The 23,162-nt window shown below is 36.5% G+C and overlaps 1 protein-coding gene across 8 annotated transcripts in view; it reads left to right on the top strand.

Moving 5' to 3' along the window:
• The window catches only part of SGK3 (serum/glucocorticoid regulated kinase family member 3), a 219,068-nt gene that overhangs the window by 158,728 nt on the left and 37,178 nt on the right, over positions 1-23,162 (top strand). For all 8 annotated transcript variants that reach the window (XM_049853664.1, XM_049853666.1, XM_049853667.1 and 5 more), the window contains 3 exons: positions 9,823-9,898; positions 16,613-16,700; positions 21,653-21,702. In XM_049853664.1, coding sequence (XP_049709621.1) covers positions 9,823-9,898; positions 16,613-16,700; positions 21,653-21,702 — 214 coding nt within the window. The remainder of the gene's footprint in view (positions 1-9,822; positions 9,899-16,612; positions 16,701-21,652; positions 21,703-23,162) is intronic.

Genomic DNA, 23,162 nt, shown 5'->3' with positions numbered 1-23,162 from the left:
AGGTAAGGAGGATATATAGAGAGGAGAATCACAGATAACCGCCTGAGTTATAACAGACTAGCTAACAGAGAGAATTAATTATTTTGAAGTGGCAAAAGACATTTAAGAGGAATCAAACTGCATGTTAGTGATGGCAGGAGACTGAACTCAGGGTGGAGTTCTGTAGAGCCCTTAGTTGAGCCCTTGAGATAGAACCATTTCATCAAGGAATGAAGGCAAAGAGATAAAGGCCTGCAACACTGCCTTCATTGTTAAAGGCAAAATATTAGACCAGATGTGCTATGGTATTTCTTATGTTTTGATGGATTAATTATTTAACACTAAAAATTCATTTTTATTGAAGGACAATTTGAAAATCTATCTTGAGCATAGTATGTATGAGTTGGCAGCAGTGAATGAGATTTATGTCACAGGCATCTTGGAAAGCCCTGCACTGGGAGATCAAATTTAAGTCAGACTCAGAAATGCAAAGCCTGATAACGAGCTTGTGTGGCTAGGCTTTGGGCAAACAGGTGTTCTCCTGCTTTGCTGGTGAGAATGCAGAGTGGTACAGTAGATATATAGGGGAATTTGGTAAAACTTGGCAAAATTACGTATGCATTTCCACTTTGGCCAACCACATACATCCCAAAGATACACTACACATGAAGTGATGTATGTATGAAGCTATTTATTGTGACATTATTTTTAAAGGCAAAAACTGGAAACAACCCGAATATCCTTCCAACATAGCAATATAATGCAGGTGTAAAAAGAATGAGAAAGCTCTCTGTTTATTACCATAGAGTGATCTCTAGAATAGATTGTGGAAAAAAGCAATGTGCAGATGAATGTGTATAGGAAGGGTGTGGAGACTTAAAAGGAAATAATGGGACAATGAACCAAAAACTAATAAAACTGATGACTCTAAGGAGGAGGGAAGGAACAGCAATGGAAGTTAGATGTCCCTGAATGAATCTCATTTATAGTTTTGATATTGGGAGCATGTGAATACTTTAAACAATTTAAAAATAAAACTAAAAAAGTAATCTTTAACCATTGAAAGAAAAAAACCAAATTGTATTTTGATTGATGGGGCAAACACAGGAAAGATAATAATTTTAAATGACTTTAAAACACAGAATTTCCACTATGGGATATATGCTAAGGACAAAAAAAAAAAAAAAAAAAAAAAGCTCAAAAAGAGATTTTATACTGCATTCAATAGTTTTATTGTTAGTAATTATAAAGTTATTATTTTGAAAAAATATGTGTCTATCTTATAGTAATTCTGTTATTGTCATGAGAACCAATATTTTAAATGGAAGAGTAGATACAAAATCAAATATTTTAAGTAAAAACCCTCTAAATTTTTTTACTTTGGAACTATAGTATAAAATTATGATTTAGTTTTCTCTTTCTAAAATAATACATATTTCCTAGCTCTATCCCCTGGAAAAGGAGCTTTGGTGGTGCAACAGTTAAGTGCTCAGCTGCTAACCAAAAGATTGGCAGTTCAAACCCACCTAGCTGTTCCAAGGAAGAAAAATCTGGCAATCTGCCCCCCTAAAGATTACAGCCTAGAAAACCCTAAAGGGCAGTTCTGCTCTGTCACACGGGATTGCTGTGAGTCAAAATTGACTTGATGGCACCTCACAACAATCCCTTGGAAAGGCCTAAAAGCAGCAACAAATCACTTGTAGGGAACACCCCCAGCGTCCAGGTGTGATCTCTAAATACCATTTTCCTCTTAAAGGAAGAAAGGCCGATTCCAGATCCAGGGCAGGAAATGTACAAGATGATCCTAGCACATTTTGTCTGAAAGCAAAGAAGCTATGTAGGATTACTGGTGTTTTCTTAAAAGGACACAAGGAGCCCAATTGTTGGGACTTTCCCTGGCCAAAGATGGGGCAGTTTAGAGCATGAAAAAAGAATAATTATTGCAGTGGGTAGAGCACATCAATATATAAGCATTTTTCAGTTCAAATTGACTCTTAAAATTAAAAAAAAAAAAAAACAACCAGATGCCTTAGAGGTTTATTAGAGTACCAGTTTATTATTCAGAAAATTGATAAATAAAAAAGTCAAACATTTATCCTGCCTTTTCTATGTGAAATATGATTTCTGGTTAGCCAAAGAGATAATGATGGAAAGTATTTCATTATAAAAGAATCACAGGTAATAAACACAGAAGGAATGACGGAATTGGAAAACCATTGTACAAGCTCTAATGAATTAATGGGTCTAGGCAAAGACCATCAGTGATCTGAAGATTTTATTGGGGCTGTAGGATCCACTTCCAAGATAATTCCCTCATGATCACCTGGAGAAGGCTTCAGGTTCTTGCCATGTGGGCCCCTCCCAGAGCTCCTAGAATGTCCTTCCAACATGGCAGCTGGCTTCCCCCAGAGTGAGTGATCCAAGAGGATTAGCAAGGAAGAAGCCTCAGTTCCTTTTATGACCTAGTCTTGGAAGTCACACGGCATCACATCCATCATATTCTGTTCATTAAAAGTGAGTCATTAAGTCCAGCCCACATTCAGGAGGAGAACCAAGCTCCATCTCTTAAGAGGAGTGTCAGAGAATTTATAGGCATTATGCAGTAAAGATATCATAACTTTATTTATTTATTTTTTAAGATATTACCAGATAGAGATACACGCTGATGTTTTTACCAAAAAATAAAAAGTTTTCTAGGATTTGCTTTCAAGTACTTCCCCCCCGCCAAAAAAGTAGGAGATGGGGTGTATTAAAGCTGAGTGATGAGTACATGAGTATATGTTGTTCGCTTACCTTTTGTGTATTTTAAAAATTTTTTCCACAATAAAAAGTTAAAGTAATTAAGTCATCTCTAAGACAAATATCCTGAAACTTCCCTTTTTAACTTACCTAGTGTTTAACAGCCATTGTACAGTATCTTCCCTTACATCTTTCTGAGGTCTTATGCTGCAGCTGAAGCCCAAGTTTTCATTCTCTTTTTTTCACATCTTTACTGTGGTGGTTGCCAACCTCTCTAAGATGTTTTACATACTTGACGGCAGTTTTTAAGAATGATTTCTGCCTATATTTTTCAAAGTTAAAATTTCATTCTGAATTTGAAAGTTTTTTTGTAGGATGTACTCAGAGATAGATGTACTTCTAAAATTTTAAATAGTTTAGTATCAGACCTTTGGCTGGTAGGATCCTGACATAGAGAAACAACTTTATTTCTCAATTTTGATCTCTGCTAATTGAAGAGAAATAGGTTTGTACAAAATAAAAAGATAAGAGGAGGCCCCAGATAAGTAAAGCATTCCTGAGAAAGAAGAACAAAGTGGGAGGCCTCACACTACCTGAGTTTAGAATATATTATACTGCCACAGTAGTCAAAACACCCTGGTACTGGTACAACAACAGATGCATAGACCGATGGAACAGAATTGAGAATCCAGACATAAACCTATCCACATATGAGCAGCTGATATTTGACAAAGGCACAAAGTCTGTGAAATGGGGAAAAGACGGTCTCTTTAACAAATGGTGCTGGCATAACTGGATATCATCTGCAAAAAAATGAAACAAGACCCATACTTCGTACCGTGCACAAAAACTAATTCAAAATGGATCAAAGACCTAACTATACAATCTAAAATGATAAAGATCATGGAAGAAAAAATAGGGGCAATGCTAGGAGCCCTAATACATGTTATAAGCAGTATACAGAACATTACTAACAATGGGCAAACACCAAAAGAGAAACTAGATAACTGGGAGCTCCTAAAAATCAAACACTTATGCTCATCCAGAGACTTCACCAAAAGAGTAAAAAGATTACCTACAGGCTGGGAAAAAGTTTTTGGCTATGACAAATTGTACCAGCCTCTGATCTCTAAAATCTACTTGATACTTCAAAAACTCAACAACAAAAAGACAACCCAATTTAAAAGGGGCAAAGGATATGAACAGGCATTTCACCAAAGAAGACATTCAGGTGGCTAACAGATACATGAGGAAATGCTCTCGATCATTAGCCATTGGAGAAATGCAAATCAAAACTACAATGAGATACCATCTCACCCCAACAAGGCTGGAATTAATCCAAAAAACACAAGATAATAAACGTTGGCGAGGTTGTGGAGAGACTGGAACACTTACACACCACTGGTGGGAATGTAAAATGTTATAGCCACTTAGGAAATTAATTCGGCACTTCCTTAGAAAGCTAGAAATGGAACTACCATACGATCAGCAATCCCACTCCTTGGAATATAGCCTAGGGAAATAAGACCCTTCACACAAACAGATACATGTATACTCATGTTCATTGCAGCACTATTTACAGTAGCAAATAGGTGGAAGCAACCAAGGTGCCTATCAACGGATGAATGGATAAACAAATTTTGGTATATTCACATAGTTGAATACTACGCAACAATTAAGAACAATGATGAATCCGTGAAACATCTCATAACGTGGAGCAATCTGGAAGGCATTATGCTGAGTGAAATTAGTTGCAAAAGTACAAATATTATATGAGGCCACTATTATAACTCAAGAAATAGTTAAAACACAGAAGAGGGTGGGGAGGGTATTCACTAATTAGATAGTAGACAAGAACTATTTTAGGTGAAGGGAAAGACACGCAATACAGGAGAGGTCAGCACAACTGGACTAAATCAAAACTATAGAAGTTTCTTGAATACAGCTGAACACTTTGAAGACCAGAGTAGCAGGGACGGGGGTCTGGGGACCATGGTTTCAGGGGACATCTAGGTCAGTTGGGATAACAAAATATATTAAGAAAATGTTCTGCACCCCACTTTGGTGAGGGGTGTCTGGGATCTTCAAAGCTAGCAAGTGACCAGCTAAGATGCATAAATTAGTCTCAGCCCACCTGGAGCAAAGGAAAATGAAGAACGCCAAAGTCACAAGGTAAACATGAGCCCAGTACACAGAAGGGGCCACATAAACCGGAGACTACACCAGCCTGAGACCGGAAGAACTAGATGGTACCCAGCTGCAACCAATGACTCCCCTGACAGGGAACACAAGAGAGAACCCCTGAGGGAGCAGGAGAGTAGTGGGATGCAGACCTCAAATTCTTGTAAAAAGACCAGACTTAATGGCGTGACCGAGACTAGAGGGATCCTGGAGGTCATGGTCCCCAGACCTTCTGTTAGCCCAAAACTGGAACCATTCTCAAAGCCACCTCTTCAGGGATTGAACTGGACTCGATGACAGAAAATGATACTGGTGAGAAGTGAACTTCTTGGCTCAAGTAGACACATGAGACTATGTGGACAGCTCCTGTCTGGAGAGGAGATGAGAAGGCAGAGGGGGTCAGGAGCTGGTTGAATGGACACGGGAAATACAGGGTGGAGAGGAGGAGTGTGCTGTCGCATTAGGGGGAGAGCAGCTAGGAGTACATAGCAAGGTGTATATAAGTTTTTGTACGAGAGACTGACTTGACTTGTAAACTTTCACTTAAAGCTCAATAAATAAAAAAGGGACAGGAAAAAAAAAACCTTTCTCCGTTAAAAAAAAAGATAACTCTTCATTATTTCAGGTCTTCGAATTCTTGTAAGGCGAAAACTTTCTACCCACCCAGATCTTAGTAGGATTTGGTGTAGGCATCACCTTCTTAGGAAATTTCTCCTAAGAGCTGGTCTCGAGGTGGGGTTGTGGACCTACTCTCTGCTCTCCCAGCAGCGTGTGAATTCCTCTCTGTTAGTACTCTTGGTGTACCTGAGTGTAGTGATTTATGTGAATCTGTCTACCACTAGAGTCTGAACTTCTTAAGGCTAGGTACCTTGCTTAATTAAACATTTTGATTATTTCCAGTGCCTTGCACCGCGTACAGTGTGTAATAGGTGTGAATGAATGAACAAATGAATGTATGCGTGCCATTTTCAGCTTAATCACTGATTTTGGAAAGCCTACTTAATATTAGGTTAAAGATTTAAAATATCACTTACATAATTTAAACTTTGAGAAATAGTTGAGGATCCTGAATTAGGTACATTAATTTTGTTAGCTTGTCCTACTCTTTGTGTATGACCATCACAAAATGTTATAACTGGGGCAAAATGTTATAGCTGGAAGGAGACCTTACAGATCATCTAATTCTGTCCCCTACTTGACAGATGAAGTAAAGGAAGACTTTGTTGAGGTTACACAGCCCGCAAGTGGCACAACTGAGGCTCAGAGTTACCTCTTGGACTCTGAATCCGGTGTTCTTTCACTATAAAACCAGTTGCTGTCAAGTTGATTCTGACGCATGGTGGCCCCGTGTGCGTCAGAGTAGAGCTGTGCTCCACAGGGTTTTCAATGGCTGATTTTTCATAAGTAGATCACCAGGCCTTTCTTCTAAGACACCTCTGGGTGGACTTGAACCGCCAGCCTTTCAGTTAGCAGCTGAGCATGTTAACCTTTTGCATCAAGCAGGGGCTTTTTCTAATACTACTACTATTGTAATGATAATAGTAGTAATATTAATAACCATGCTATTGTTTGCATTTATGACTGTGAGTTAACTTCTTTCACTTCCATTTCATAGATGAGGAAAACTAGGGCTTCGCAAGGTTAGACCACTTCACCAAGCCACTCAGCTAATGTGGCAGAGTTAGACCCATCCAGGTTTGTTTGTCTTGGAAGCTCATTCCCTGATTCCTATACTCTACTCTTTTATGCACTGTGCCTTTAAAAACAAAATTCACAATCTTTTACGTGACTTGTTTTTAAACACGTTACAAAAATCTTACCGTTTCCTAATATGAGAGGTGTGGGTTAAGACTCAATGATCTGTGGCTCCTGTGGGCTTTAGATGTCCTTTGGTTATGATTATAATGTGGTCACTCTGGCATCAGTAGTGGTACTGCCACTAAAACCCAAGGGCCCTTCAGTTCAAAGTCAATGACTTTTTCCCTGCCCTGTACTGTTGAAGGTGGTCTCCTCGTGGGTGATTTTTCTTGCCACAGGGAGAAATCTGCATAGGTCAGTTTAATATTCATCCTGGAGACTAAAGCTTTCATCTTGTTACCGCACCATTAAGTTCTTTCAAATTTCCTATTTGATATTTCTTTTCAGTTATAGTAGGTATATTCACCTAAGTTCTTGAGTCAAGAGGTTTAAATATATGTGTGTGTGTGTGTGTGTGTGTGTGTGTGTGTGTGTGTCTATATACATATATAGGGAAACCCTGGTAGCGTAGTGGTTAAGAGCTATGGCTGCTAACCAAAAGGTCACTGGTTCAAATCTACCAGGCGCTCCTTGGAAACCGTATGGGCCAGTTCTACTCTGTCCTATAGGGTCACTATGAGTTGGAATTGACTTGACGGCAACAAGTATGGGTTATATATATATATATATAAATCTCCAACCATAATTCTTAAAGATACTATGTCAGCATTATATAAATTTCTTGAAACTTACCTTGTAATGGGCTGGTACACATTTTAGCATTACCTGGAAGTTTTCCAGGTATTTGCTTGCTGAATGTTGAAAAGTTAAGCTTAAAATTTCCCCTGTATTCTGACTACTACTGGGCTTCTTGTTTTAGACCTGACTTTTTTCCTCTCTCTTCTTACATAAAGCTTTACAATAGAGTTTTCAAAACTGTTTAAAATAAAGTCAACGAAAGTAAAGTCTAGTAGCGCTTAGTGCAGCATGGGCTCTTGCTCACTGAAGAAAGGAATTTCCTTTCTTCCCAGCTGGTCTCCAACGGCAAAGTGTAGCTTCGGTAACTCTCCACAGAACAATTTAAAGCTGCTCTTCTTTTTCCCATACAATCATTAGATTTTCTTTAAATATTCCTAATGCAGTCATTCATTTTAGTTCTTCCTCATATCTCTGTCATCTTAGATATGTAGGTGAGATATGTTACTAAGTCCACTTCCCTAGAAATAACTGTCTTTTCAAGTAGTTGTTAAGGTAAACCTCACATGTGCTTTAGTCTTTGGTGACACGAAAAATGTCCTTGAAGAGATTTTACAAGATATCTTCCTGAAATTTCTGAAGAAATTCATAAATGAAAGAAAAGTATCAAGTGCTTCTAGACCCAAGAGGCTAGATCTAATTTCAGTTTGTTCTTTGACAGCCATGCCTGATATTTGAGAAACAGAAGTAGACCTACATGACCCATAATAAACACGTAATTTTGGTGGTAAACAGTACCCATTAAAACCTTTATGAGTAGAAATCAATTTACTAATCCAAAGCTTATTATTAAGTGGAATATACTTTTTAGGCAATATTCATGCAGACATTTCACTGTCAGGAAACATTTTCTCCATTCTCCTGTGTCTTCACTTTTTTTAGAGTAGTATTTACCAAGAATTCAGGTTTAGAATGATGTCTTTTTGACCCACACAGTAGCCAGTAGCAACAACGAAAATAATAATAGTTAATGAGTTTGTTCCTACTATGTGCTAGGCATTCTAGCATTATCCCGTTTAATCCTATAACACCGTTATAGCGTATAAATATGGTTATTATCCCCATTTTACAAGTAAGGATTTAGTCTTGGAAATGTTCAAAGTCAGTTAGCTAATAAGTAGCAGAGGGAATGTATTTGAATAAAGTTTGACTATAAGAAACCATTTTGCCTAACATTTATTGCTAAACTATTACCTTAGCCTCAGTTATCAACAATCAAAATGCTTTGGAGAAAAATCCCTTGACTCATAGCAACCCTAAAGGTGCTAGACAATTATTTGTTAAGAAAGTGTACCAGTGCATTTTCTTAAAAGGGTTTTTTAGCAGCAAGAGCAAAAACCAGAGTTTTGGCTGTCCTTAGTTCACCAGTCAATTGCCATTCCCCATTTGCAAACGATTTCCATTTATTCTTGTTTCTTTAATTTGTATTTTTTCAGGTTGTTTATGTTTGTTTATTTATTTATTTTCTTCATCTTTTTTGTTAGTTTCCTGTTCAACAATTTATACACATTTTGTTTTGTGACATTAGTTGCAATCCCCTCAGTGTGACAGTGTTCTACCCCTTTCCTCCCTGAGTTCCCCGTTTCCATTCACCCATCTTTCCTGTCCCTTCCTGTCTTCTGAACTTTGTTTTTGGGCAAATGCTGCCTTTTTGGTCTCGTATGGTTGATCGTTCTGAGAAGCACGTTCTTGGTAGTGTTATTATTCACATTATAAGCCTGTTTATTATTTAGCTGAAAGGTGATCTCTGGGAGTGGGTTCAGCTTTTAGAAGAGTATCTAAGAGCCATAGTGTTGGGGGTTCCACCAGTCTCTATTAGACCTGTAAGTCTAGTCTTTTTTATGAATTTGAATTTTGTTCTACATATTTCTCCTGCTCTGTCCAGGACCTTCTGGTGTGATCCTGATCAGAGCAGTCAGTAGTGGTAGCTGGGCACCATGTAGTTCTTCTGGTCTCAGGCGAGTGGAGGCTGTAGTTCCTGTGGTCCATTAGTCCTTTGGACTAGTTGTTTTCTTGAGTCTTTGATTTTCTTCACTCTTCTTTGCTCTGGATGGGAAGAGACCAATAGTTGTATCTTATTCATATGGTTTTCAATTATCAGTCATATGGTGTTAATTTTTACTCATTGCCTGATAGTACATGAAGAATTGGACAAAGCAAAGTATCTCTCCAAATTTTGTGATGAGTCCATTTATAACCCAAAATGGGTATTTTTGTAGAATTTTCTTTTTAGAGATAAGTATCTGCTTTATTTTAATTTTTAATCATATTTATTTTTTAAAAATATGTGTGTTTCTAAGTATTCCCTCTGTAAATTAAGAAATAGCTTCTTAATCATAACTCACTATCTTGAACCATCTAATATAACTGCATTGATGATAATTACATTGTCTACTATAAATAATCCTAATAGTTTGTCTTTCTTAACAGACTTTATTAAACAAAGAAGAGCAGGACTGAATGAATTCATCCAGAACTTAGTGAGGCATCCAGAGCTTTACAACCAGTAAGTCATTTTCATTGTGTTTCTAAAGCACTAAACCCAGACTTTAGAATAAAGATACTAATAATATCTGTGGAATGCTGTGTGCTAAATATGTTTGTAAAACCTTCGTCTACCATTTTTCCCCTGCTATTCATCATAAAAAAATTTTTTTTTATTCATTATCTCCTTTTTTCTCTGTCAGCTCAAAGCTCTAGTTATATTTTCTTCCTTTTGTACTTGTATTAGTTTTGTAGATTAAATATGAAATAAATTTGCATATTACATAGTTAAAAAAGACATTGCTCATTATTTGATGTTTTATTTATGCATGCCCTCAAAAGTATTTATTAAGTCCCTGCTGTGTGCATTGTGAATACAAAGATAAATGAGCTCTGAACCTACCTTCCAGGGGCCTGAGCTGCCAGTCTAGGAGAGACAGACGTAGAAACATATCATTGAAGCCAGGTCCCTAGTGTTGCAAGTGGGTTAATGCGCTCAGCTGCTAACTGAAAGGTTGGTGGTCTGAATCCACCCAGCAGTGCCTGGGAAGAAAGCCCTGGTAGTCTGATTTTTAAAAATCAGCCATTTAAAACCTTGTGGAGCACAGTTCTACTCGGACACATGTGGGGTCGCCATGAGTTGGGATTGACTTGATGGCAGTGGTTTTTGTTTTTGTTTTAAAGTTTCACAGTAGAGCTGCTAGAGGATAACAGAGAACAGTGTAGCCAGCTCTTCTTGGGGAGGTCAAGGAAGGCTTCTTGGGACTTAAAGGATGTGTCGTTGCTTAAGACACAAAGGTAGGCAGAGTGTTCCAGGCCAAGGCAGTGGTTCATGTAACAGAGGTTACATAAAGCCTGAAATGTTCAGGACATTAAGTACAGGTAGTCCCCAGCTTAGAATGTGTTTGAGTTAAAATGAACTGCACTTGAGACAGTCTTTTTTTTTTTTTGTACATCTTACAATAATATGTACTACATACAGTGTTAAAATATATCTGTACGTTTATATGTAGTATTTCTATCCCCCAAAGACAAATAAAGATTGGATTTATAAAGATACTGATAATAAAAGGCAATAATAAAGAAAAAAATGAGGTATTCGACATACATCAGAACCTACTTACTACCGAATCATTGGGATAGAACCCTGTCGTCGGGGATTACCTGTAGTAACATTCCATGGTGAGTGGAACCCAGAGTGGGAGTAGGTTTTTGGAAAGGCGATGAAGCTGAAGGAGATAGAAAGGGTCAAGCACATGTGTGACCACCTCTTGTTCCACCTGGGGTACTGTTCTTTTCTCTTCATCAACCCAGACAAGGCCTCCCTGTCCTTTCAACACAGCATTCCAGGTGGCTCTTTAAGATGAAGGTGCTTTCCTTTCCTGGTGCCTGTCTCCTGTTAATGAGTTTAAACTTTATTCTGTAGGCCAGCAGCTCCCAGTGAGGGGAGGAAAATTGATTCATATAAGAGATACCTAGGAACACTTAGATAGACCCATGGTTTGGGTAAGGTTTTAATTTTTGAATTTGATAGTTGGTTCATGGATATTCATTATATTGTTGTGATTTTTAATTTACACACATATATGAAGTGTTCTAAAATAAAAAGGATAAAGTAAAATTGTCTGGGGAGTTTTCCCCAACTCACCTATAAAGTATTCCTTATGGGCATTGATGTGAACATGATGTACTCCAGCAGCCTTTTTAGAATCACAGCACTGAAGAACTACATTTTGGAGCATTTATTCTAAAAGCGATTACCATTTGCGTAGTTTTTTTGACACACCCATCACCAGAAGCAAAACAAAAAATCAGTGGTCGATTCCAACTCAGCTAGTTTTTTTTTTGGTCACAATTTAAAGAGTGCTTCTGCTTTGTTAATTTACTAGATCTGTGACCTAAGACAAATTGGCTTTACTGAATCTCATTTTTTTTAAATATAAAATTAATTATATTTTTTGCCCAGTTTACAATAGTTAGATAAGCTAAAGTATAAAAGTGTTCACAATTCTTGTCCAGCATCAGATGTTCAACAAGTTAGCTGACTCTGAATGAGCTCCTTCAGGTCACACAGATGGTAAATGCTAGAACTACACTTCCTCTCACCACGGCCTTCTGCCCAGAGCTGTGGGTTTCCCAGGATGCTCCTGGGATGGGATGGGCCAGGGAGAGGCCCAACGCCTGGGTTAGCGCTGGGATTAGCCAGTGCAGTAGAACAGGTGTCTTCCCATTCAAAGCCTCCAGCAGGGGGCATAAAAAAATAGGGACATTAAATCTGGGAGACTCCTTGAGCTCAGGCTTCTATGTCTGGTCTGTTCCTCAGCAAAGAGCCTTTTATTATTTGGGTCTTCTTATAAGGAAAAAAAATGTATTAATGTTATGTTTTAAATATTATGCCTTTCCGAAAGGGCAAGTTCTGTGCTGTCTTCGTAGACGTACCCTTCTGCCCTCTAGCTATTGTTGTGTGCACTTGCAGTTAATTTGAATTGGCATATTACTGGCTTGTTTGAAATAGAATTCATACATTCAGAGCCTGAATTTGTTCCTTTGACAGGCATGGAATAAGCATGCAATAAATGGTGGTGGTTGTGTTATTGCTACTGGTATTTTGAACAATGTTACAGGTTACTCAGAATTTGAACAATGTTAAAGGTTACTCAGAACCTTTAACACTATATATTAAATAGTCAATATTCATTCTGGATCTAGAAGTGTGGTATTATAAAGATCTTGTATTTTGTTTTTAAATTTTAAAAGCACTTGATTATTTAAGTTGCCAGTTTTTTAAAACATTATGCATAAAATTCATAATTCTTAAATGTATATATAACTCAGTGAATTTTTACATACATGTGTACCCTGTAACTACCACCATTCCAGAGGACATTTCCAGCACCCCAAAAAAAAATTAGTCAAGATTTTTTTAAAACCTAATTTTTAACTGACATTTTATTTTTAATAAAAGGTCACCATTTATATTTTCTGGGTCTAATCTGTTGTTAACAGAACTTTGTTAAATCTTCTGCTCTTCAAATGAACGTCAGACCGTTTATAAAATAGTGCAGATTTAGGAGAGAAAGAAGAGAAGCCAATCAGCAAATGTATCTTGAACACCTACTGTGTGTCTGTTATTACTGTGTTAGGGAAATGCACCTTAAAAGTCGCTTTACTCCAGTTAAGCTAATTTTTAAATGACTTTATTAAAGTTGAATTAAAAACAGAAATAAAATATGTTAGGCTTTATCTAACCTCTGGATGAGAATGGGTTTTCTAAGTGCATTAGAAATGAATGATCTATCACAGAGTAAACAGTGATAAATTTTACTAATAAAAACCTTTGAACTCCAAAAATCTTAAGTGAAAATGAAAATATAAAGAAAATTTCCCATGGTAATGGACAGTAGATAAATATACTTAACATGGAAAGAGCCCATACCTATAGTATATACTTAAGACCGCCAAAGAAAAATAGACAATGAACATAAACCATTTATGAAAGAAGAGATGCAAATGGCTAATGAATTACCAGAGAAATGGAACACTTCCTTATCTATTTAAGAAACTCAAATAGAAGCAAAACTACAGTTGCTCATTTTTTTTTTTGGCAGTATAGCACATTTAGAAAATGCATAAATCATGGCTGTACAGCTCAATGAATTATGAGAAAGCGAACACACCTTAGTTGCTACCCCTAGGTCAACAAACAGAACATTACCAGCATCCTGTAACCCTTCCCATTCCATCTCTCAGCCTCTCTTCCTTCCTTCTTTCCAAAGGTAACTACGATCCTGAGTTTTAACAGCAAAGACCAGTTTGCCGTATTTTTTAAAATTTATATAACAATTTATACTGTATATATTTTCTGGTTATTTAGTTCAGCATTCTGAGATTCATCCATGTTGTTGCATGTAGCTGTAATTTGTTCATTTTTCCTGCTACGTAATATTTCATTGTACGAATATATCAGAATTGATCCATTTTTTTTCTGCTGGTGGACATTTGAGTTGTTTCCAGTTCCTGGCTGTTATGAATACCATTGCTGTGAACCTGTCTTTTGGTGCACGTGTGCAAGCTTTTCAGATGTATCCTGGAGTAGAACTCTTAGGTCATAGGGTATATGTATATTTAACCTTAGCAGATAATGACAAATAGTTTTCCAAAGTGATTATACTAATTTATACTTGGTCAGTGTATGAGAGTTCCCATTGCTCCACATCCTCACCAGCACTTAGCAGTGTTAGCCTTTCGGTTTTAGCTATTCTCCTAAGTGGGCTGTGGTTTACTGTAGGTTTAATTTGCATTTCACTCATTACTAGTAAAGCTGAGTACCTTTTCTTTATAATACCATACTCTGCTTACCAAATTATCAGAGATGGTAATACTAATTGTAACACTGTTAACCAAGGCTGGAGAGAGTCTTTAGTATGTTCATATACTGCTAGGTGAGTATAAGTTGGTACAACCTCTCTGGAAATCAGTTTAACAAAATGTATTCATACTTGAAACCAAATAATGCATGCAGCCTTAAAATGGTTCATACTTGAGACCAATTTTATTTTTTAAAATCTATCTGGAAAAATCATAAATGCAGTTGTAGTATTATGCACAAGAATGTCAATTGCAGCATCATTTATACTAGTGAAAATTATATAGTGAAAAGTTGGAAGCGATCTGTATATCCTAAAGTGGAGGAATCACTGAGCAACTCAGTGCACCCATATTACACAGCATCATACTTCTATCGAGAGTAATTGTTCACAAAGTGAAAAACAGTAGGGTGAAATATTTGAAATATCAACCAAAATGAAACCCAGGGCCGTCGAGTCGACTCATAGCGACCCTATAGGACAGAGTAGAACTGCCCCCTAGAATTTCCAAGGAGTGCCTGGCGGATTCAAACTGCTGACCCTTTGGTTAGCAGCTGTAGCACTTAACCACTACACCACCAGGGTTTCCATTTGAAATATAAATTGTGCAGAGAAAAAGACTGAAATGAAATATTCCAAAATGTTAATAATGGTTACATCTGTGTGGTAAGATTGAAGATCCTTTTTCCTCCCTTAAAATTTTTTTTTTGTTATTGGTATAATATTCACATAACATAAAATTCACCATTTAAACGATTTTAATTGTATACTTAAAAAAAATTTTTTTTTAAAGTATACAATTCACTGGTTTTTAGTATATTCACAATGCTCTGCAACCATCATCACTGTCTAATTCCAGAATACTTCCATCACTCCAGAAACAAACCTCCTACCTCCTTTCCCCTCTCATGTCAACCACTTATCTACCTTCTGTCTCCTGTAGATTTGCCTGTTCTGGACGTTTCACGTAACTGGACCCATGCAATATCTGCATCCGTCTTCTTTAACTTAGCATAATGTTATAGCATGTATTAATGCTTCATTCCCTTTTATGGCTGAATAAGGCCCCATCATATACACATACCACATTCTATTTTTTCACTCATCAGTTGATGGACATTTGGGTTGTTTCTCCTTCTTGGCTGCTGTGAACATTCATGTATAAGTATTTGTTTGAACACCTGCTTTCATTTTTTTGGTGTGTACCTAGGAATGGAATTGACTTTTTGAGGAACTGACAAACTGGTTCCTATAGCCTCTGCACCATTTTACATTCCCATCGGCCCCTTCCCTTTTAAAAAATGCCTGTTCATCTTCCTGCATCTCCTACAATGAATGTATATTACTTTGTCTTTAATTATTAAGAACAATTTGGAGGGCGAGGTACCTCAGGCATAGAGATTTAATCATTCCTCAGGGTTATCATTAGTCCATGCAAGACCCCTTTTTCATTTTAGTCCATTTTTTTCTCTTCATCTTTGATCTTCATACCCATTTATTTGTTCATTGTCACTGGGATACCCACTTTAATATGTTTGATATGTGTCCTTGAATATATGTTTATCTTTGGAAATTTTAGAAGAAATTGTGGAAAATTTAGCGTTTATACATAAATTGTACTATGCTATAGATCTCATTGTTTTTTCATCAAAATTACTGTTAAGATCTATCCGTGTTGCTGTATGTACCTCCAGTTCATTGTTTCTGAACTACTTGTATTTTCTGACAGGTGGTGACTGTAGTTTACTTACTTATCCCCATAGCAACAGATAACTGTTTTCCTTCCAGCTCACTCCTGTAGAGAATGCTGCAGTGACCATCCTTATGCATGTCCTTCACTGGACTTGTACATGAGTTTTCCTAGGGTTTATCCCTAGAAATGGAATTTCTGGGTCCAGGGCAAATGTATATACAGTGTTGCCAAGTATTGTTAGATTGCTTTCTAGAAGAGTTGCCTCTACTCCATCCTCAACAGCAATACGTGAGGGTGTCTCTTTCCTCTTACTCTTTTGGTATCATCCATTTCTAATATTTGCCAGTTGATGGATATGAAATGGTATCTCATTATTTCAGTGTGTATATCTCTGATTACTAGTGAAATTAAGCATCTTCATAAATTTACTTACCATTTGGGTTTCCCTTTCATTGAACACAGCTTGTTCATATCTTTTCACATTTGTTTGCTGGACTCCCTAACTTTTTTTTTAATGAATGTGCTACTTCTTTTATAATAATGAATATTAATGGGTTTTGTTTCACTTTCTTTCTGTAGATGCTAATATAGTTATTTTTATTTTTGTTTTCATTTTAGAAGGAGAAGAACTGCAGAAATGCTTCAAAAGTCCTAACAAAGTTATTTTTGTTGTTAGTCCAGATGTTAGAGCATTCCTTCAAATGGACAGTCCAAAACATCAGTCAGATCCATCCGAAGACGAGGATGAAAGAAGTACTCAGAAGGTAGTAAAAGGGATGGTATTTTTTTAACAGCACAAAAAAAAGTAGTAGTAAAAAGTAAAGTATTTACCCACGTTACCATCACCCAGACCTAGTAATTATTAAAATGTTAGTAGTTTTTCCCCATATGTTTTGAAAAAGTATCTAATCTTTTTTCTTTTCTTAATTATACAGCATATGCAATTTTATATCCTTTCTTCCCTTTGCACCTTATTTTTTTGGTCGTTGTGTAGTCTTAGTTATTGTCACCATACGTGAAATTATTGTTTTGAATTTTGGTCAGCAGGAAAGGCCTTTTCAGCTAGAATGTTATATACACTTTCCTCTGTATTGTCGGGTTTTGGTAGAGCAGTCCCTGCACGTGCATCTGCTGGCATGTTACATCATCAGTATGTGTCCCTAATAAAGCATAAAAAATGTCCCTGTTTTTTAAAGTAGATCATGATGCCTTAATAGCAAGTAAGTAAATATAATAAGCTTGTGTCCTACTGTGAAGATACTTTCAGCATTTACCTTAAAAAATAATGTGGGAAAGATAAATTATGACAGTTTGACTCAGTGAATTATTGTATAGCAATTAAAGTTATAATTCAAATGTTATGTACATATAATATCTTTGTAATTCATAATTGATTTTAACTGTTGTTAAGTGTAAGCATGAAAATCAGAAATGTTGGGATAATGGGTTATAGTACATTTCTATCTGTATAACATCTTTTAATTTTGTCATGGCTCTGTTTTTTAAAGATATTATCATAAATTGTGGAACATGTATTATGTCCCAGAGCAGAAATGAAAATAAATCACCCTCACTGTATTCGTAATTGTCATTTTTCAGCTACTTAATCTTGCAGACTTTCTTTTAAATAAAATCCTCATTTGGAAAATAGATTTTATTAGTTTTTTGCAACCACTAAAACCAAACCAAACCCAGTGCTGTCGAGTCGATTCTGACTCATAGTAATCCTATAGGACAGGGCAGAGCCGCCCCATAGTTTCCAAGGCGCGCCTGGCAGATTTGAACTGCCAACCCTTTGATTAGCAGCCGTAGCACTTAACCACTAGGCCACCAGGGTTTCCTTGCAACCACTAACCACTAAAAAAAAAACCACTAGAAGGTAGTAATTTGCTTCTCTAATGCCTCAAGGGAATTCTCAGTGAAAGAACAGACTGAACTTCTGCATCTGTGACATGTTTGCTCCTGGGACAACATAAAAGGATATTTTTATTTTATATCTGCTCAGCTAGTCGAAAGAGAAACAAACTTGGAAAACATTTGTAACAAATAAGGCACAAGAAGGAATAACGTCTGTAAAAAGCTCATTCAAGTGGATTTTTGAAAAGAGTAACACTTTAAGACCCCAGTAGATAAAAAAAGGACATGGAGAAATAATCTTAGTAAACAAATATATGTGAAAATGTTCAACTTTGTTGCTAATAAGAAACGAAAATTTTAAATGTGAGAGTTTTTTTTTTCCCTCCCAAATTAGCAAAAGTAGATAAAATACCTAAGGGCTGATAAGGGTAAAGATAAAAGGTATGGTGGGCACCTGTGGGCATTACTCATATCACTTAGGAATTGATGCAAAGAAAATAATTCTTCACATGGAAAAACACAAAGGTGCTCATTTTAGCATTATTTATAATAATGAAAAATTAGGATCAAAGTAAATATTCATCAACCAGATAGTGTTTGTCCCTATATAGATTAAAATTATTAAAGTATTTTTAAAGATAGTATTTAATGTTTTTGACATACTATTAAGTAAAATCAGTATACAAAATTTTATATGCATATTTGCAGTGTGATTACAGCCAGTTTTTTAAAAGCTGTGCAAAGAATATTGGGAATTGCTATAAAATATTTGCAAATCCATTTGTTGGTAATATTAGGGATTAAAAAAAATTCTTCCTAATATTTTCCAACTATAAGTATGTGCTTTTTTAATTGAAACAGATTAAACTATATGAGACTATTTTAACAAAGAATATAATCATATAACCATGATTTTTCCATGTGTTGCTTGCTAATCAGGTACGAGTATAGGTGTAGGTCATTTAAAAAATGTCTTGCCTGGCTATAGGAGACAGCAGGCTGTTTTTGAAGAAAGAACCAAACTGAAATTCTGATTCTGGCTCCTGTTCTGCCGCTTGTTAGAGCTGAGTTTTGTTTGTGTTTTTCCATTTCATCCATAAAATCTGGATCTTAGACTAGATCACTTGTTTTAAAATACTGACAAAAAGAATTTCTTCCAAAAAGGGAAAGAACCATACTTAATTTTATAGTTGTAACTACTAAGTATTTGGGTAACTAAAGGAAATTCTGAGCTAGAAAATATTTTACAGAGTGTCTAGACCTACCGCTTCATTTACAGAAACAAATAGAGGACAAGAGAAGTCAAGAAACTTATGATCTTAATTAGCGTTCATTCTGTTGTTCCTCGCTCTCAATTTACTGAATAGATGCAGTCTTTAAAAATAGTAGATACAGTGAAAAATTGTCTAGTTATGTATTCTAATGACCTTATTATTTTTAAAATGTGCACCATTGGGAAAATCATTGCCCAAAATAATAAAAAACATATTACATATTAACATAATTCAAGGGACAAGCAGCCATTGTCTAATCCATGCTTTTATAATTCTCTTCCCTCCTCTATATAAGAAAAATTCATTGAATGGAGAATTGATTTGGTTCTCTGCACAGTTATTAAAAGAATAAGTGTGTTAAAATTACAACTTAGTTTGAATTATGTTGTCAGGTTCTATGGTACACTATAATATTTAAACATAAAAGACTACTGGTGTATTAAAATTAGGCCACAACAAAGCAAATCTCATTTAATGAACCGGAGTTTGTATACGTTTTTTTGTCTTGCGTTAGACCGTTGTGGTGCATTGTGGTTCTGGGATTGAAAATTATTACATGAAAATTTTTATTGATATCAGGTATAAATAAATTTAATTTGTAACTAAAAAGCTGGTGCTGAAGATTTTTTTTTTATAGTAAGAAACTTATTATACTTAGGAACTTTTGAAAAATGAGACTATTTGCCTTTTATTGTTAAAAATAGCTTGTATTCTGAAGATTGGATTGTCTGTACATTTCAAGTGAATTAAAGTAGAAATACATATTTCCATATGTCTTCAATAAGAAACTGCTTAGATAAAATTTTTTTGGTTCTCATAGACTTCAGGAGAAGTTTTTAAAGCTTTTATATATAGCTTATATAAAATATAAGTATATAGGGCTATAGGAAAAGTATGCATATTTGAGACATCTGTAACTGATTCAGTTCTTTGAATGGATAAAGAATTTCAGAGTGAATTAATGTGAGGCGGAATTTATTTCTCTTTGGCTTTAAAAAAAATTTTTTTTTATAAAAATTACACACACTGACAGGATCACTAGATCTTCTAGGATTGTGAGTTAAATTTCTAACTAATTATTAGTAAGCTAGAATCTTTTATTAATTAAATTGCCTTATGGCATTCTAGGTGAGTAAAGATTTGCTTTTAAATTAATACCAGGGATTAAATTTACAGTGTTAACTGTTGCAAAGAAAAAAGCCTGTCTAAAATCTGCCAACCAGCTTATAATGCTGCAATTATTTGCTCTAGAAATAAATTTGTTGTTGTTGTTAGGTGCTGTCAAGTCAGTTCTGACTCATAGTGACCCTATGCACAACAGAACAAAACCCTGCCCAGTCCTGCCCGTCCTTAGACAATCATTGCTGTGTTTGAGCCCATTGTTGCAGCCACTGTGTCAGTCCATCTCTGTGAGGGTGTTCCTCTTTTTTGCCAGCCCTCTACCTTACCAAGCATGATGTCCTCCAGGTATTGGTTCCTCCTGATAACATGTCCAAAATATGTGAGACGAAGGAGGAGCACATTGGCTGTACTTCTTCCAAGATAGACTTGTTCGTTCTTCCGTGGCATATTCAATATTCTTCGCCAGCACCATAATTCAAAGGCATCAGTTCTTCTTTGGTCTTACTTATCATTGTCCAGCTTTTGTATACATATGAGGCGATTGAAAATACCATGGCTTGGGTGAGGCACACCTTAGTCCTCAAGGTGATGTCTTTGCTTTTCAGCACTTTAAAGAGATCTTTTGCAGCAGATTTGCCCAGTGCAGTATGTCGTTTGATTTCTTGACTGCTGCTTCTGTGGGCGTTGATTGTGGTTGCAAGCAAAATGAAACCCTTGACAACTTCATTATTTTCCCTGTTTATCATGATGTTGCTTATTGATCTAGTTGTAAGGATTTTTGTTTTCTTTATGTTGAGGTGTAATCCATACTGAAAAAAGTTTACCTACCATCCAATTGGAGTTCCAGGGCGATGCAGACAGTGAAGCACTTGACTACTAGCTGAAAGGCTGATGCTTTGAACCCTCCCAGAGGTGCCTCAGAAGATAGGCCTGGTGATCTGCCTCCAAAATGGGGTCACCATGATTCAGAATCAATTCGATGGCAACCAGCAGCAACCATCAGATTAAAACTGAAAATCCAGCATTTGCAGTCATCATCTATCTTTAATGAGCTGTTATTAGAAAATTTGAAAAATAGTTTTTGAGCCTGCTTTTAAAATGTAAAAATGATTGCTTTTAAATTGCAGTTTCAATATCCACCTCTTCCAAAGAACTGTCCACAGTTAATATTATTCATTTGCCAACTTTGAGCTTGATTTCTCACTTACCTTATTCCTTAAAACTGCTCTCAAAATCTATGATAATAAAACTATTGTGTCTGTATTGATTACAAATAATATTGTTTCCAAATTAGACTGTAAGTTCATTAAGAATCAGGACTTTAGGCTTCTTTAACTTAGCAATACAACAAATATCTGTGGACAGTTATATATACATTATTTCAAAAACATTCATTGACTGATAATCTTTGAACCTCCAATGAGAATGTTATTGTTTTATTTTGTTTTTTCCCATCCAAACAGCTACACTCTACCTCACAGAACATCAACCTGGGACCATCTGGAAATCCTCAGTAAGTTTAATTTGTTTGAAATAATCCTTTAACTAAATGTTTGGAAGATATTTTTTGTGGGTGTGCTGATTTACATAATTATACCAATTTAACTAGAAACCTAAGAAATACAGTGGTAGTTGGGGTGAATATAGTACTCTCCTATGCTTGGCTGATCTTGCCCTAGCTTTTCATAGCTTTAGTAGAGCCCTGAGGAGTTTTTAGTCCACAAGTTGTTAATTGGGTTCAGCTATTTTTGCCATTGTTACTTTTCTCGGGTTGCGTGTGTATGTATAAAAATCAGTAGACCATATTTCCCAAAGGACCCTCAGTCCTGTGAGCTGCTCTTTGAAAAAAGCATCTGTGCAGGCTTAATTAATATTCTCCTGGTGCTCAGTGTTGCTGGTGTAGCGTAGTTGTTAGCCAGTTTGTTCCAGAGGAGGCATGATGAACATTAGCATATTAAAGGCTATCAAATTTTGTTTAACCGGTCTCTCCCATATTCCCATATTTATTTGACGACAGGGGAAATTTCTTTTTCTTTAACATTTTGAGGAATATAGTTTGAGAAATGCTGAAGACCAGCAATGGCAAATACACACTTCATCTTGAGTGTCAGCTCCAGCAGTTAATTAGAAGCGAATCCAAGGAAGGTCTCCAAGGATACTTCTTGGCTCAGTTTGAAGCAGTACCCTGACTGACTAGTGATGTTGACCATGGGTTGGAGGAAGAGTGTTGTTTTGCTCCTCCTTGCTTGTAATTGTCCTGACAGCCATGTTAGATTAATTCTAAAATATTCTTTTATCACAGGGCACCATGCTTCCATTGCCTTTTGTGTCTGCTTCAAGAGTTGAGTATAGGCAGACAGGAGAGGTAGTCCACGCACTGGGGCCTGAGACACTTCAGGGATGCTTCAACATTACAAGGTCAGGGAGGAGCCAGTAAAGGAGATTGAGAGAGTAGTCAATAAGACAGGAGAGAAACTAGGAATGCCGTGTCCTGAAGTCAGGAAGGAAGTGTTTCAAGGAGGAGAATGTAATCAACTGTGGTGAGGTTGCCATAGGTCAAGTAGGATGAAGACTGAGACTTGAGCACTGGATTTGGTAACGAAGTCATCGGTGACCTCTGTGAGCAGTTACAGTGGCGTAGTGAGCCCGGACAAGAGCCTGACATGAAAGGGTTCAGGAGAGAACTAAAGGAGAGGACAGCAGGTATAAACAGTGAGTTTAGACAACTTAATTGAGGAGTTTTGCTGCAAAGGAGAGCAAAGAAATGGGATGGTTACTGGCAGGGGAAGTTTGGTTTTACGCCTTCTTTTCTGTCATTTACAGAGTGAGTTGGTCGGGCAGCACAGAACAGAAATTTGCTTTCAATTAGTGTTATCACCAGCGGGTAACAGTGAGGCCTAGAGTATGGCCTCAGGTAGCCTGTATACTCTGTTTGAGAGATTTCATGTTTTTTCACTGTTATATGTTTGTTTG

Source organism: Elephas maximus, chromosome 15 (assembly GCF_024166365.1).
Source record: "Elephas maximus indicus isolate mEleMax1 chromosome 15, mEleMax1 primary haplotype, whole genome shotgun sequence".
Lineage (NCBI taxonomy): Eukaryota > Metazoa > Chordata > Mammalia > Proboscidea > Elephantidae > Elephas > Elephas maximus.
Note: the sequence above shows the minus strand (reverse complement) of the source record. Positions and strands in the feature narration are given on the sequence as shown.